This window comes from Pimephales promelas, chromosome 8 (assembly GCF_988280905.1).
Source record: "Pimephales promelas chromosome 8, fPimPro1.hap1.1, whole genome shotgun sequence".
Taxonomy (NCBI): Eukaryota; Metazoa; Chordata; class Actinopteri; order Cypriniformes; family Leuciscidae; genus Pimephales; species Pimephales promelas.
In genome coordinates, this window is record NC_142776.1 from 861774 (window position 1) to 879522 (window position 17749).

Sequence of the window (17749 nt, forward strand, 5' to 3'; positions counted from 1 at the left end):
TCCATCTGGAACCCGATCCCGAACAGAAAGAGGGACTAATATCAGATGTTCCCGCGACTGACCCTTTCATTCCCGGCGCCGTGAGGGAGCAGCGCTCGGTGAGGGGGTTTGATTCATCCGTCGTGATTCGCCTTTTTTCTTTTTTTCTTTTTTTCACTTGTACGTGTGGTTTATGGAGCGGGTGGGCTGCGGATCGGCCACCGGGTGTGATGTGACCGGTTCCGCGGACCGGAGAACAGCAGGGCTGCGGTGGAGCGAGCGCGACCGGGTTCATGTGGCGTGATGAGGATCGGATGATCTTTTCCTCGCGAACATTCGACGACATAAAGGACACGTATGGAAACTGGAGATCAGAATTTTAGACGAAAAAACGAGTGATTTTATCCTTTATTTTTGTTTAACCTCTCGTTTCTTTGATCATCATCGCCAGGATGGATTGATTCAGATTCAGTCGACGCGCGCGACTCGATATAATCACAATTCGCACCCAAACGGTCGTGTTTAATCGCGCATTGTTGGAATATTCCGCGTTTTGGGTTCATGGATGCGCGCGCCACCACTCGACCGGCAGCGGTTCGGGAACGTGATTCTGGTTTCCATTCATCAGTCCGGAGGATTTAAAGGCTCGTGCCTGATCAGGCCAGAATGAGTGAAGATGAATGGCAGTATGTTCAGCTTCCCATTGAGTGCCACTCAAGTCAATCATAATCAGTTGGGTTAGCATGTAGGTGCAGGTTGACCCGCACACTTGTCTTCCTTCTCAATTCATCGGCCCTTTGTTGGCCCCTACTCCTCTGGGGCCCTTTTCGGCTCTCAGGCTCCTTGTTTCTTCTTTCGTTGTCCCCTTAAATTTACAAATATTTACTTCCTATACATCAAGAGGAAAGGGGTCTCCCCTTTCGTGGAATGCGGCAGCATGGGGGTGTTTGAGCGCGGGGTGCAGATGCTCCTGACCACGGTGGGCGCCTTCGCCGCCTTCAGTCTGATGACCATCGCCGTGGGAACCGACTATTGGCTGTACTCGCGCGGCGTCTGCAAAACGAAGAGTAGCAACGAGAACGAGACCGGCAAGAAAAACGAGGAGGTGATGACACACTCGGGCCTGTGGAGGACCTGCTGTCTGGAAGGTAAGAGATCGAGATCTTGTTCTGCACCTGAATCCCAGACAGTGTCAGCTCGGATCCGGTCCACATCCGGGCCGCGTGGAATCCATGTGAACCGGATCTGGGCCGACACTTTGTTGCAGAATAACGATCAAAAATCAAGAAAAACTGCCCTGACAGCAACATAGTGTCAGCCCAGTTCCGGCCCACATCTGGATTCCACGGCCGGATCTAGGCCGACACTGTCGTGTAAAAACACATTCAGCATCCATCAAACACAATCAAATGCAAGCTCAGAATGTTACGCAAACCTGTAACAACTCAATATGCTGAATTATAAGAAAGAAATTCTACTTTATGTATTTAATCTCACTTTATTAACCAATATCTTTGCTGCTGCTGATGATAAAATTTGACCTTACGAATAAGCAAAAATTACTTCTTTTTTTTCGGTCAAAACGATCAAAATCATGCTGTCGTTCTGCATCTGAATCCCAGACAGTGTTGGCCCAGATCCGGCCCACATCCGGGCCATGTGGAATCCAGATGTGGGCCGGATCTGCTTTCATGATGGATGTACTTTTATGATGGATAGATGCACTTTTATGATGGACAGATGTACTTTTGTGATGTATAGATTTACTTTTATGATGGACAGATGCACTTTTATGATGGACAGATGCACTTTTATGATGGACAGATGCACTTTTATGATGGATAGATGCACTTTTATGATGGACAGATGCACTTTTATGATGGACAGATGCACTTTTATGATGGACAGATGCACTTTTATGATGGATAGATGCACTTTTATGATGGATGGATGCACTTTTATGATGGACAGATGCACTTTTATGATGGACAGATGCACTTTTATGATGGATAGATGCACTTTTATGATGGACAGATGAACTTTTATGATGGACAGATGGACTTTTATGATGGACAGATGCACTTTTATGATGGATAGATGCACTTTTATGATGGACAGATGCACTTTTATGATGGATAGATGCACTTTTATGATGGATAGATGCACTTTTATGATGGATAGATGCACTTTTATGATGGATAGATGCACTTTTATGATGTAAAACAAGCATTCCTTCCAGAAATATTAATAGAACATTCTTTCAAAGTTTGATCTTCGGTAATGTTCTCAAAACATAAGCACAAAAACATGATTTATACATCGTTCAGAGAACATTTAAAAGTAACGTTCCCATAATGCTTGAAGAATGAAACAATGGAAAGTTGCATTAACATTTTTTTTTTTAAACTGGACGTTTTGAGAACATTCAGAAATAACGTTTTCATAATTTTACGGAAACGGGAGTCTTCCGGAGTGGCGGAGTCATGTGATAGTTTTGTGTGACAAACAGGTTCAAGTCATTGTTCATGGAAAATCTTCATAAGGAAGATAGTCGTCTCAGCTTTATTTCTATCTTTATAGAGTGTTTCAAAGCAACTTCACAGCAATAAACAGGAAAATAATCAAATCAAGTAAATGATGTCTATAAACAGACGATTCAGAACAATTCAGATCATAGCTGTGCAAAGATCCTCGTCATATTTTTATGAACTGGTTCAGTTCAGCTGCGTAATGTTCTTCAAAACTTCACCTATTGTATTGTTCATCCGTATATTCAAGCTTCAGGAAGCACTTCCTGTTGATCTGCAGTGTGATTGACAGCTGTCCGTCAGGCTCAGGATCAGAGTCTGCTGTGTTCAGATGTGAGGCTTTAGCTATAGTTCAAATATCAATGAATACTGCACAGAAAACACTCTGAGCAGAACGGACTGTGGCTGTACCTTAGAGTATAATGTAAGAATATTGAAGCTAAAGGAATGCAATTGTGACTTTTTATCCTACAATTCTGCTTGTTCCTGTTAGCATGGACACAGACGTGAGTTTATGTGACGTATCTCGACCTGATCGATGAATCCAGTGAAGCCTGACTTCAGTTTATTCATCATTTCTGGTTGAAATTCAGTTTATTGAGTATCTTAAAGCTTTTAATTGTTTTAGCCTATATTTAGTGATGTCTGTAACAATCGAAATAACTCTTGATTTAATGTGCAAAACGGATCCTGAGTAACTCCTGGGTTTATACGGAGTAATTCAGGTTAGCTCATGCATGTGCTCTTTCTCCAGGGAGGGATCTCTTTGTCTTCCGTGTCCTAACATGAACCCTGATCATAATAATGAAACAAACCAAATGGTAAAATATTCCCAGCTAACAGAAACTGTGTGTAACATCCGTTCAAGTCCCACTGAAGTGCATTGGATTGTTTGATGCGCTGAAACAGGAAGCTAAGGCGGGGCATATTGAATGGCTCCTCCCCCTTTTCAAATGTCCAATAGGGTTCAGTTTCCCGAAGCGAGGAGGACACAAAAGCGAAAGGAACATTCCATTTAATCATTCTTCAAACATTATGGAACGTTACTTTTGAAACATTTAAAAACGATGTATAAATAATGTTTTTGCCATTTTGAGGTCATTATTAAAGTCCAGAAAACACTAAATGAATGTTTCTGGAAGAACGTTTGTTCATAACTTTGAGAAAACCTTGTTCTGCACCATTTTTATTATGATGTTGAGCATTTGTGTGGGTCAGTCGATGTTCTGGAGCTCGAGTGTCCTGAGGGAAGTTTGATGGCCTGTTATGTGACTGTCAGCGGTGACCTCTGACCTCTGTGACCTCACTGAGCCGGCAGTCTCGTGTGGACTGGTTTGTTTTTTCAGTTTATTATGTCATGTTGTTCTTTCTGACTTGATTCATGGAGTAAAACTCAAAATGTAAACAAAAAAACGTGTTTATTAAAAACTATGATTATGAACTACACACGTACAGTAAATGTGTCTCTGCATCAATATTCCCTTGAGGTTTGCTTTGATATTGGTCAGATGGTTATTTATATTTATGTTGATTGGTGTACATTAGGATTTATTGTTTTGTTCTTTTGAGTTGCAGTTGGACAGAGTTTATGAGTTTATAGTTTGTGACTGCAGGGATGTGATTAGATTGACGACTTTATATTTGATCTGGATGAACGTGATTAATGTCGGAAGTGTTTCAGTGTGTAGGACCTGAAGTGATACTTAAACTACTTCTATTAATTAAATGCATCAACAATTTCCACGGATATATGACTGTTTTCAACACTGATAATAATCATAAATGTTTCTTGATCATCATATTAGAGAGATTTCTGAAGGGTCATGTGACACTGAAGACTGGAGTAATGATGCTGAAAATACAGGAATAAATTATACTTTACTGTCCTTTATATAGCACTTTTTACAATACAGATTGTTTCAAAACAGCATTACAGAGATAACAGGAAAATAATGTTGTAATAATATTGTTGAATATTAAATGTCCCCAACAAAGCAAGACAAAAGACTAAGGCGACAAAGGCGACGGGAACCAGTAATGATCAGTGACAGAATGGAGAAACCCTTGTGAGAAACCAGTTGCTCACTTCTCCTGGCCAACGAGTGAACAGTGTATGATTATGATTATATAAGCATTACAAGTCAGAGGTCAGATCAGATCACAATCTTGCCTTTACAGCGCTGAGGGATGTGATGTGGACGTGTGCAGGCGCAGGTCCACCGTCTGATCCGGATACGGCCCGGGTCCGGCTGACTTCAGTAAACCTCGGATTAAACAGAAAGACTAGCATTAGCATAGATGCCATTCTTCTTCTGATGTAGCGACGCGAGTACGTCGGGTGTTATGTGAAGTGTTCCCGGTTCCAGCCTAACATTGACAGGGCTCTCAAGCGTTCGGTCTTTTGGCACGCACTCCCGCCACACATTGTATTTCTCATGCAGAAAAACTATTTATAATATATTTAATATGCCGCAGCGCCCAAATCGTCTCTGGCCGCGCCACTCTCACAGGAATCAAGCGCTCGCGTCTCCCCAGACTGTCACTTATCAGCCAATCAAAAAAGGAAGGGCTACACAAAGGCTAGCCAATCAGAAAATAGCACTATTGTCTCTGGGTAAGATTTAACGCAACAACCAATAAAAAGAAAGCATTTCCTGGAATTGTTCACGTGATTCTGCAACATTAACACCTCTTCCAAAAGTTTCGCGTTCACAACACCAGTCATGATCTCTCTCTCTCTCTCTCTCTCTGAAATTGAATAAATACTTTGTATTTGGTTGAATTGTCAGTCTCATGTGTCAAACATTTTCAGCAAGTCTCAGCAATTAATAACAACAAAAACACTAATAATAATATTATTAATGAAACACCCTCATTCCAAGCCCCCCCCCCCCCCCCCAGCACCCCGCAGAGTCAGACCCAAATAAAATTCAAATAAAAGTTCAAATAAATTCAAATAAAAGATTGGTATCAAAGATCACACACACACACACACACACGCAGCCATCATGTGTTAGACAGATGTTTAGGTTATTACGCGAGGAAGTTTGGCCAATAATTAGAATCTCTGTTTTTTCAGAAATAAGTAGCAGGAAATGACTGGTCATCCAGTTTTTATATCAGCTATGCATTCCGTTAATTTTGTGAATCGGTAAGCTGTATATTGATTATATTCACTTAGAAACAGCTTATGTACATTAGAATAATATTTCACTGTTTTTACTGTATATTTGCATACATAAGAGAGAGAATCAGCCAATCAGCATCAAGGAGAACAGGATCTTACCAATTAGAATCACTTCCTTATGATGTCAGGTGAATCTCTCTCTCTCTCTCTCTCTCTCTCTCTCTCTCTCTCTCTCTCTCTCTCTCCTGTGATTTCTCTCTGGTCTGAGATCAGGATGGTTTCATCTCTCCTTGGAGATTTGCGGATCATGCTTTTAACCTCTGACCCCTCAGATGAGATGAGTCAGATGGGGGTCTAGGCCTGTTTTGGTAATCGACGAAACTGTCACTTTATTTCTTTGATTAATCTGATAAAAAGGCAAATGTATTCTCTATTTTACTAAAAAGAAAGTTAAATGAAGTGTTAAGACACATTCGCTCCTCTGCTACTGTAATTTCTTCATCATTTCTTCTTACATTGATATTCTATAAGTTACAGTTACTGCTGTCATAAAAATACTCTCATATGTAGAATTTAATGTCCAACAACAAAATGACTGTGTTCTATTTTGCTGAGGCAGGGTTTGTATGTTATTTCATATGTTCTTCAGTGCTGTAAGATGATGATGTGATCATCGGTTATCGACTTTACTGGATTTATTGTGGTTGCGGCGCTATCACTGCACCGTTGCCCGTAAATGAAGCGATCGTTCATTCTTTCTCGCTCTGAGTGGCGGATGCTTGAATCGAGTTTCATGAAGCTCTTGAGCTCTTCACTCGATCGGTTTCTGGGTCTGTAAAACCGCTTCTGCTCCAGTGAGAGGAGATTAAAATGAGCTCCAGATCTGTGTCACACACTCACTTACCAGATACAAGACGATTCAATCAATGTGTGTGTGTGTGTGTGTGTGTGTGTGTGATTCCCTTCAGACTCTCACGCAGTTATTACAGTCAATCAATCAAGGTTAGACTTTACATCTGGGCTGGCAGAAGAGTGAGACAGGAGATGATGCAGTGAGACAGATGATGATGCAGTGAGACAGGAGATGATGCAGTGAGACAGGAGATGATGCAGTGAGACAGGAGATGATGCAGTGAGACAGGAGATGATGCAGTGAGACAGGAGATGATGCAGTGAGACAGGAGATGATGCAGTGAGACAGGAGATGATGATGCAGTGAGACAGGTGATTGTGCAGTTAGACAGGAGATGATGCAGTGAGACAGGTGATTGTGCAGTGAGACAGGAGATGATGCAGTGAGACAGGAGATGATGATGCAGTGAGACAGGAGATGATGCAGTGAGACAGGAGATGATGCAGTGAGACAGGAGATGATGATGCAGTGAGACAGGAGATGATGCAGTGAGACAGATGATGATGCAGTGAGACAGGAGATGATGCAGTGAGACAGGAGATGATGATGCAGTGAGACAGGAGATGATGCAGTGAGACAGGAGATGATGATGCAGTGAGACAGGAGATGATGCAGTGAGACAGGAGATGATGCAGTGAGACAGATGATGATGCAGTGAGACAGGAGATGATGCAGTGAGACAGGAGATGATGCAGTGAGACAGATGATGATGCAGTGAGACAGGAGATGATGCAGTGAGACAGGTGATGATGCAGTGAGACAGGAGATGATGCAGTGAGACAGGAGATGATGCAGTGAGACAGGAGATGATGCAGTGAGACAGGAGATGATGCAGTGAGACAGGAGATGATGCAGTGAGACAGGAGATGATGCAGTGAGACAGGAGATGATGATGCAGTGAGACAGGAGATGATGCAGTGAGACAGGTGATGATGCAGTGAGACAGGAGATGATGCAGTGAGACAGGAGATGATGCAGTGAGACAGGAGATGATGCAGTGAGACAGGTGATGATGCAGTGAGACAGGTGATGATGCAGTGAGACAGGAGATGATGCAGTGAGACAGGAGATAATGATGCATAGAGACAGGTGATGATGCAGTGAGACAGGAGATAATGATGCATAGAGACAGGTGATGATGCAGTGTGGCTGTTTATATCAGAATGAGATCCCATACACTGAGACAGTGCTGCTGACAGATAGACAGACAGACAGACAGACAGACGGGGATTGAGATGTTTCCAGCTCCACTGAGAACATTTCACTCAAGGTGATGACACACACAGGGCCAGTTTGTGTGTGTGTGTGTGTCTGGTCGCCTTTCAGCGGGTGTGTAATGCCCGTGCGTCTGTCTCAGTGTGTGTGATTCCTCACATCTGCTGGGAATGTTGACAGTGTGTTTGTGCTTCGGATGATGATGTCATCAGGACTGAGGCATAAATGCCGCTTCATCCTACAGATATTAGGGACGTGTGTGTGTGTGTGTGTGTGTGTTTGATCTGAGAGATCATTGGAATAAGGGTAATCCTGTCAGACACGCTCCTAATCACTTACACTCACTCACACACACTCACGTGTGGAGAACAGTGAATTATGTAATGCAGTTATGCAACATACATGCATACAGCAGCAAAACCGAGAGAGAGAGAGAGAGAGAGAGAGAGAGAGAGAGAGAGAGAGTACAGAGAACTGCATTTATCCTACAGGGGAAGAGAGATCATGTGACAGAGGTCAGGGGTTAGAGGTCAGCTGCGGGTTCAGCCCTCACAAACCAACAACCTTCAACATGTGGGGCTGAAGGCCTGATGTTCAAGCCAAATATTTAATAATAATAATATATATTATTTTATAAAATATAAAACTTAAAATATATTATTGTATAAAATATACTTATAATATTATTTGTAGTAGGCAAGAGTTGTATTTCAGCATCATTACTCCAGTCTTCAGTGTCACATGATCCTTCAGAAATCACTCTAATATGAGGATCTGATGATCAACACACAGTTATGATTATTATCAGTGTTGAACACAGTTCATATTTCTGTGGAAACCGTCATGCATTTTATTTTTCAGGATTCTTTGATGAACAGAAAGTTCAAAAGAACAGCATTTATTTGACATAGAATCTTTTATAACATTATAAATGTCTTTATTGTCACTTTTGATCAATTTAATGCATCCTAGCAGAATAAATATTAATAAAAAAATCTTACAGACCTCAAACTTTTGAACAGTAGTGTGTGTGTGTGTGTGTATCGTTCGACTCACTGACGTCATTCAGAATAACTAATCATAAATTATGTTTCCATGGTAACAAGGTCTTCTCTGATTCTTTACTGAGAAATCAGCCATTAATCACGATGTTTATTTTAACACACACACACACACACACACACACACACACACACACACACCGACAGAAGCTGAAATCATCACTGCTTGCTCTATATTGATGTCAGACTGTCTCTCTGTGTTTCTCAGGGAATTTTAAAGGCATGTGTAAACAGATCGACCACTTTCCTGAAGACGCGGACTATCAAGCCGACGCATCAGAGTATTTCCTGCGTAAGTCAAACGTGTGTGTGTGTGTATGATGAAGAGTGTGCGAGAGAGAGAGAGAGGATAATGGTTTGCTGCTCAGAGCTGCTGCTGCTCTTTTAAGTGTTTAATTAGGTCACTTATTTCTATAAATATTTCACTGCAGTTTATATGGGTCAAAACTCTGAAATGCCCCGCACTCGTCCGTCCTCATCTCTCCATCCGCACGCAACACAGGGTGAAACACAGTTGTAGAACGCAACACACACTGATTTTAACGAACTTTTTACACTATCGGTCAGATATATGTCGGTTGTGAAACACACAGATCAATGAGTGATGTCATGGCACTGGAAAGGAAGTGGTGACCTCATGCTGTGATGTCATCAGTCAATCAATCCTGTGGTTTCTGGCAGCAGTTACACACACACACACACACACACTATACATCTCTTGATTAGAGGTCAGAGTTGAGGGAAGGACACATGAATAATTAACACTGCAGTGTGAGATGGACAGATTGGTGTGTGTGTGTGTGTGTGTGTGTGTGTGATGATGAAGGAACTGAGACAGAGGAAGTGGAGATCTGAACTGATGTGTGTGTGTGTGTGTGTGTGTGTGTGTGTGTGTGTGCCAATCAGATGTAGTGATGAAGGTCATGATTGCCGTTCAAAGCGTTCAGCAGTGTGTATGTGTGTGTGTGTGTGATGAGTAGGTTTAGGGGTCAGGTTAGTGTGTGTGTGTGTGTGTGTGTGATGAATAAGTTTAGGGGTCGGGTGTGTGTGTGTGTGTGTGTGTGTGATGAATAGGTTTGTAGTATCAAAACCATTACGTCTTTTGAGATTTCCCACAAAGATAGCGAACCAGTGTGTGTGTGTGTGTGTGTGTGTGTGCAGGTGCGGTCCGAGCCTCCAGTATTTTCCCCATCCTCAGTGTGATCCTGCTGTTCATTGGTGGACTCTGTGTCGCCGCCAGCGAGTTTTACAAGTCCCGACACAACATCATCCTCAGCGCAGGGATCTTCTTTGTATCTGCAGGTGAGTGTGTGTGTGTGTGTGTGTGTGTGTGTGTGTGTGTGTGTGTGTGTGTGTCAGGCTGATGGTAGCCCTGATCTCCCCGTCGGGTTTATTCTGATATAACGACCGGCTGGATGTCCCCTACTTCACGTTCTGTCAAGGTTTTCTCAAAGTTATGAACAAACGCTCTTCCAGTAACATTACTTTAATGTTCATTGAGTTATCTGGCCTTTAATAATGTTCTCTAAACATTACCACAAAAACATCATTCAAATTTTGTTCATGGAATGTTTGTTTCAGAAAGTTCAGAGAACATTCAAAAGTAGCGTTCCATAATGTGTGAAGAATGAGATGATGTCACTGTAGTCGATCATTTCATCCCTTAAAACTCATCTTTGATCACCAAAATGACACTTTTAAATATTTTCTCCTTGAAAAAAAAAATAATTCATGCCTTGTAACTCGACACCCGTGCCTCATTTAGTATGCGTGGTTTTATGAATATGCAAATGAGCCCCGCCTCCACTCCCTCCCTCAGAGATCCACTGGTTGACGATCACACGTTGATCTGAGTTTGTGACGTCAGAAACACCAGCGATTTTTTTGAGACTGTCTTTGATTAACTGCAGTTTTAAGGAGGAAATACTCTTATCAACTTACACACGGTGTGTGTTAAAGCGGATTAAACACACCACACACACACACAAACAACATTAAAAACGTTAGTTTTTTACCACAAGGGGGGCTTTAACTTTTATAGGCATTTTTACCTTTATAAAGGCATATTTTTCTAACCTAATTTGCATATTATACTAAATGAAGCAACGGTGTCGAGTTACACTCCAGCTATTGTAAGGCATGATGATTTATTCTCAAGGTGAACACTTTTAAATATGCCATTTTGCGATCAAAATGAGTTTTATTTTATAAAACGATAAATTACAGAGGAACTTTAACATGTTCTTAGCAAATGTTTGTTCCATGTGGGTCCTCAGGTCTGAGCAACATCATCGGGATAATCGTATACATATCAGCCAACGCCGGAGACCCGTCCAAGAGCGACTCGAAGAAGAACAGCTACTCGTACGGCTGGAGTTTTTATTTCGGCGCCCTTTCCTTCATCATGGCGGAGATGGTGGGCGTTCTGGCCGTCCACATGTTCATCGACCGGCACCGGGAGTTGCGCGTGGCGCGAGTGCGCGTGGACGTCGGGGAATATCTTCAGGGATCCGCCATCACGAGGATCCCGAGCTATCGGTACCGTTACCGGCGCCGCTCGCGCTCGTCCAGCCGCTCCACCGACCCGTCGCACTCGCGGGACGCTTCGCCGGTGGGCCTGAAGGGGTTCGGCCCGTTACCGTCCACCGACATCTCCATGTACACACTCGGGCGCGGCGAAACGAAGACTCCTCACGGGACGCCTCCGATGTACAACTCCGACAGAGAAGCGGATTTCCTTCAGGTCCACAACTGCATCCCGAAGGACGCGAAGGACCGGCGCACCACGCCTGTATGAGCGCCCCCTGCGGGCAGTGTTGGGGCGTGACTCCTCTCAAGTAACCCGAGTTACGTAATCAGATTACTTTTTTCATGTAACTAGCAGGGTTCGTACACGGTGCTTAAAGTACTTGACTTTTTTAAATTTAAGTTGTGGAAAACCTTTGAAAACCTCTGATATCTGTGAAAAATCCTAAAGATATTGTTTGATAAGTGCGATCTCTGATTGTAGTTCTTGAAAACCCAAAAAAGTAGTGTTTGAAAAGTCCTGGCATTTCTGTTTACAGCCTCGGTACGAACCCTGAGCTAGTACAGTAACGCATTACTCTTAAACTTACAGCTAAATGTCTGAGTTACTTTTTAAAGTAAGTAACGCACATTGCTTTTCCACATTCATTGGCTGTCCGCTCCTCATGTTGAGAGATGTAGAAGTGCAGAGGCGCGCGCGCGTGTGTGTGTGTGTGTGTGCTTTTACTCATCTCACTTGCGCAGAAAAGGTTCCTCAAGATGAATAAAATCTTTGAAATGCAAAATTCGAATAATATGCAAACCTCCAATAATTAAATATGTTAAATAAAACATACATTTTTATAAGGGCTGGGCAACGATTATTCGCGATTAATTGCATCCAAAATAAAAGTTTGTGTTTACAAAAATATAAGTGTGTGTAGTGTCTATAATTACCCTTTTTTGTATATATAAATACACACACACATACATGCATGTATGTATTTAAGAAAAATGTGTTATTAATATATCAAATATTTATATTTATATATAATATTAATTATGTATAAGTATATTTTAAGTATATGCATGCAAATATTTCTTAAATATATGCATGCATGTGTGTGCATTTATATAAATATAAAATAATTATACACACTACACACACTTATATTATGTAAACACAAACTTTTATTTTGGATGCAATTAATTGTTACCCAGCCCTAATTTTTATGCATTTAATCTCACTTTATTGACCAAATGCTGATTTTCAATGATTCAGTTAAACAATAAGTTTTTGTTTTTATTAGTAAAGTGAGTGTTAAACTTTCGTCTCCTGCATTATATCATCCGTGATCTGGAATGAAAGGTTTGTTTGCGCAAACGTGTGTGAGTTTGCATTATTTTTGCACAGTCCAGGTGAGAAAAAGCAACGTAACACATTACTGTTCTTAAAAAGTAACTAAGTAACGCAATATTGTAATGCATTACTTTTTAAAGTAACCTCCCCAACACTGCCTAAAGCGAGCGGCGGCTCCGCAAACAGACGGACTGATTTATAACACTAATGATGACGAGTTTACATGTTGAAGTCCAAAAAGAAAAAAAAAAGAAAAATGAAATGCATGATTTTCTTATCTTACATAAACTAACAAGTTTTCGACCATGTGACGAGAGAGCCGACGAGACTCGAGCTCGTGATATCTCTTTTCTTCATGTTCATTTTGTTGCACATAAATACTGTGAAGCTTCGTGGCGCGGAGACTGCAGGGAACAGAAACAAGCCCACGGACCGGCGCCATTTATATGACACTACAAACTTAATGATAAATGACTACTATATATATATATACTTATATATATATATGAAAGATGCATACATGAATATATGAACATCTGTTAATAAACCACACATAATTGACTTCTTGATTCAAGAAGACTAAAAAAAAAAACAAAAGAGCAAAACAGAAGCCAATAAAATCATGATGGATAATAACAGCCGGATTCATGTGGACTCATTTGCATTTAAAGATATTCATCTCTTCAGTGTGTGATGTTGATGTGTGTGTTCTCCCTGAACTCCTGAAACGCCTCCATTGTATCTTGAGTTTCTTCCGGGAACGAACACGTCACAATATTCCTCATTATAATAATTAATGCGCTGAATAAAGGGGCGGGGCCTGGTTGAGTTAGTTAGTAGTGGCGGTTAAGGCAAGGGGCGGGGCATTTCCCAAACACACTCGACCAATCACAACACACCACTCCAGCCGACCAATCAGAGCACAGTGTGCTTCTCAGGAGGAGGGGCTTCATAGAGACAGGAAGTAAACAGAGTGTTACTGACAGACTGGGAAGAGAGGAGCCGCAACAATGGAGAATATGAGGAGAATAATCAACATTCAAGCAGGAAAACCTGTTCTAGGAGAGCCTGAACACATCATTGCTCTCAGGATGTGAAGAGACTTTTAACCAGCAGAAAAAATAATCGCCATCGCAGACTAGACCTCTCCGGCTGTCTGTGTAACGCTAGATTGAGTTCTCTGTAAAGCTTCCGGAGGTTTTCATGTCCGGTTTGAAGATGGACACCAAGATCAAACTCTCACTCCCTCTGCTGGCCGTCAGACGAACACACAGCGCGCGCGTGTGTGTGTGTGTGGCATATATCAACAATCATTCAGCATCAGAGATCATGTACGTCTGTGGGATTTTGTCATCTGTATTAGTTCGTAAGTATCAGCACACAGTCCTCATCATCAACAATGACGAAACAGGTTATTATTATATTTATAACGTCTTCATCAGTACGACGGCGTTTGAAGAGTCACAGCAGAGGTTTGGTGTGTGTGTGTGTGTGTGTGTGTGTGTGTGTAATGTTGATTTCCTGCCTCGGGAAACACTGGACATTGTTGTCACTCATCTGAGGGCTTTACTAGATAATGACACTGTGTGTGTGTACATGTATTTATTATATACTTTTAAAATAATATTTTAAATTATATTATTATAAATTATGTATATTGTATACTATTAAAAGAATAAGAATAATAAGAAGAAATTATATACTATATAGTCATTCATTTTTATATACACACACTCACAGACACACTTTTTCTCTCACACACTCACTCATTCAGACATTTACAGACACACACACTATCACACTCTCACTCACAAACACACACACACACTCACATATAGAACATATTTGCCACATATTTAAGAGGAAAGATGTTTATTAAAATGTGCTCAAAACTCTGAGGACAAACTCTAGGAACAACACTAGTGTTTCACACACACACACACACACTTGTGTTTTCACTATCACACACACACTAGTGTTTTCAGATACACACACTTGTGTTTTTACTATCACACATACTAGTGTTTTTCCCTTACACACACACTAGTGTTTTCACTATCACACACACACACACACACACAGAGAAGCTGCTGCTCAAAGGAGACTCTGGATGATCTGCTTCTGATCCTGGTACAGTGAGTGAAACGCTCGAGCCAAACTCAGGAACGGGGCTTCAAACTGTCCGATCTCCCTCTGCAGAACAACACACACACACACACACACACACACACACAGAGAGACTCAGTGATGAAGGTGATGAAGATGACGATGATGAAGAGGATGAAGACTCACAGCACACGTCTCGTGATACTCCAGCCCGTGAGTCTGAGCCCACGCTCGAGCCTCGGCACCGTCCACCTCTCTCCTGACCGACAGGTCACTCTTATTACCCACCAGCACACCTGATCACACACACACACACACACACGCGTCATCCCGTTAGCCAGTGGATGACATCATCCTGCAGCAAATGACATCACTGTGAGGGAAAACAGCAGCACAAACATCATCAGTGTGTTAGCAGTGTTCTGTGTGTGTGACACTACATAGTGCACTAGATCGGGCGTCGGCCATCTTGCAGTGGTGTCCGAATTCTGAGTGAACGACATCATTCCCTACTTTATACCCACAATCCTCTCTGAATTCGAGTGTACATTCGATGTACACTTGCTGAAGCACTGTTTCCCAGAATCCAATGCTTTCTTATCTCTGTTTTAAAGCTGCACTGTGTAATGTTTAGCGCATCTAGCGGGGAGGTTGCGAATCGTACCGGCCGACAGGAAGTGATGTCATCATCGTTTTATTCATTACTTGAATAAAACATTCAAATATAGAGACAGTTTCTGACAGCTTTAGTTATTTATTTCTCTGAAATATGCACAGGTTGTAATTTTGATATTAAACTGTCAGAAAGAGCAGAGTGTGTGTGAGTGTGTGTGTGACCTCTGACCTGGCACATGCAGGCCGTCACAGTGCGATCGGAGCCTGTCGATCCAGCGGCCGCTGCTGGTGAACGAGACCTCACTGCTGATGTCAAACACCACACACACCACCGACGGCTGCTTCCACTGACACACACACACACACACATCATCATCATCACCGATGGCTGCTTCCACACACACACACACACGGAGTGTGTTGGAGTTGTTGTGTTTAACTCACCATGTTCTCACAGGCGTCTGCAAACGGCTCCCGCCCCGCTGAGTCAAAGATGTACAACTCCTGAAAACACACCAATCAATCGATGATACGGTAAGAAGAGTGTGTGTGTGCCTGTAGTGTGTGTGTGTGTGTGTACCACAGTATCACTGGTGTCTGGAATAGACACTGATTTCTCCAGAAGCTCCACACCAACATTCTGCAAAACACACAGATCAGACCAAATCAATCAATCATTAAATTGACTCATTGAAATGTATATTTATTCATCGGTGTGTGTGTGTGTGTACGGAGGGCGGAGGCGTATTGCATTCACTTGAAGAAAAAAAATCTACTCTGTTTTTCTGAATTAATGAGTTAATTTTTCATGAGAAAAAAAGTTTTTCTCTGTTTTTCTGAATTAATGAGTTAATTTTTCGTGAGAAAAAAAGTTTTTGCTGTTTTTTCTGAATTAACTCGTTAATTCAGAAAAACAGAGCAAAAAAAAATCCATGAAAAATTAACTCATTAATTCAGAAAAACAGAGCAAAATATTTTTTTTCTCATGAAAAATTAACTCGTTAATTCAGAAAAACAGAGTAGATTTTTTTTTCTTCAAGTGAATGCAGTACGCCTCCGTATGTGTGTGTGTGTTCTTACCATAGTGTAGTTTTTCTGAAAGACAGCACCATCACTGCGAAACATCTGACAAAGTGTGCTCTTCCCTACAGCAGCATCTCCTGAACACACACACACACACACACACACACACACCTGTGAGCATGTGTGCTGTTTAACGTGAAATATGACGTTATATTATTATATCATAATCTGCATGCGCATAAACATCCGCGTTCTTACCCACGACAACACATTTCGCTCTTAATTTCACCATTATGCAGAAATGACTAATAATTAATTGATCACAACATAAAGATGAATGTGTGTATGTTATCGTGCATCTGTTTCTTCCTTCCGCCTCGGCAACCTGAACCCAAAGCGTTGCTCAGCAACTGAAATCAAGCACTTCTATTGGACTAACCGCTTTACGCTAGTAATCTGAGCAATGCGATTGGCTGAACGGCATGACGTCAGATACATACGTCACCCGGACGTTAACGTAACGGTTTTATCCACCACTAGAGGCCATGCTTCTCACACACACACACACGCTGCCAAAAATAACTTAATTCCTTCATTATTTTTATATAAGAAGTTATCAACTGTGAGCGAACTCGTTTAAACCACAGCTATTTAACACAAGTGCTGTTAAAAGATTAACCAGGCTCACTGTATGGTGATGAGTCAGAATATGCAGAAATCTGTGCTTTGTTTAATTAATTATGTCTAATGATTTATGAAATACAAACCAAGCAACAAAGGAATAAATCCATCGAGCCATTTAAATGTTAGCAGTAGATAAGAAGCTCACTCTGAGGAAAGAATGTTAGTTCAAAGTTATCTAATAATGTTCTCAAAACGTTAGCACAAAAACATTATTTAGACATCGTTCATGGAGTGTTTTTTTCTGAAACGTTTTAGTTATTATAATATTTATAAGAAAATTCGATATTGTAACATTAACATACTAAGTCATAATTATAGTTGGAATGTTGAAATTTCGATTTAAAAGTCATACTCATTAAATAAAGTTTAAATTATGGCTCGAAACGTCACAGTTATGACATGGAAAGTCATAATTGTTAGTTTATCTCCATGTTTCGACTTTTTAATTGAATAATGATGCCTTAGTGTGCCATGATTGAGAATTTTTGTCATACTTTTGACTTTTTAATTTATAACTATGACATAAAAAGTAAAAAATTATGACTTCACTTCGTATGTGATCGTTTACATTTTTACGTGATATTTTCGACTTTTTTCTAGAGCGTTATTTAAAAGAGAAAGAAAGAAAGAAAG

General features: G+C 41.2%; 2 protein-coding genes across 2 annotated transcripts; one reads left to right on the plus strand and one right to left on the minus strand.

Annotated features, from left to right (window-relative positions):
- The first annotated feature begins 519 nt into the window (after nucleotides 1-519).
- On the plus strand, nucleotides 520-11717 carry cacng2b (calcium voltage-gated channel auxiliary subunit gamma 2b). The gene is made up of 4 exons (XM_039656605.2): nucleotides 520-1127; nucleotides 9032-9115; nucleotides 9985-10125; nucleotides 11100-11717. Exons 1-4 carry the CDS (start codon nucleotides 917-919, stop codon nucleotides 11618-11620), a joined length of 957 nt encoding a protein of 318 aa, XP_039512539.1. The 5' UTR covers nucleotides 520-916; the 3' UTR covers nucleotides 11621-11717.
- A 2826-nt stretch (nucleotides 11718-14543) lies between these two features.
- On the minus strand, nucleotides 14544-16831 carry ift27 (intraflagellar transport 27 homolog (Chlamydomonas)). Its single transcript, XM_039656612.2, has 7 exons — nucleotides 16691-16831; nucleotides 16490-16569; nucleotides 15990-16049; nucleotides 15854-15913; nucleotides 15639-15756; nucleotides 14981-15090; nucleotides 14544-14881 (listed from the first exon to the last, which is right to left on the minus strand). Exons 1-7 carry the CDS (start codon nucleotides 16722-16724, stop codon nucleotides 14783-14785), a joined length of 561 nt encoding a protein of 186 aa, XP_039512546.2. The 5' UTR covers nucleotides 16725-16831; the 3' UTR covers nucleotides 14544-14782.
- Between the last annotated feature and the right edge of the window lie 918 nt (nucleotides 16832-17749).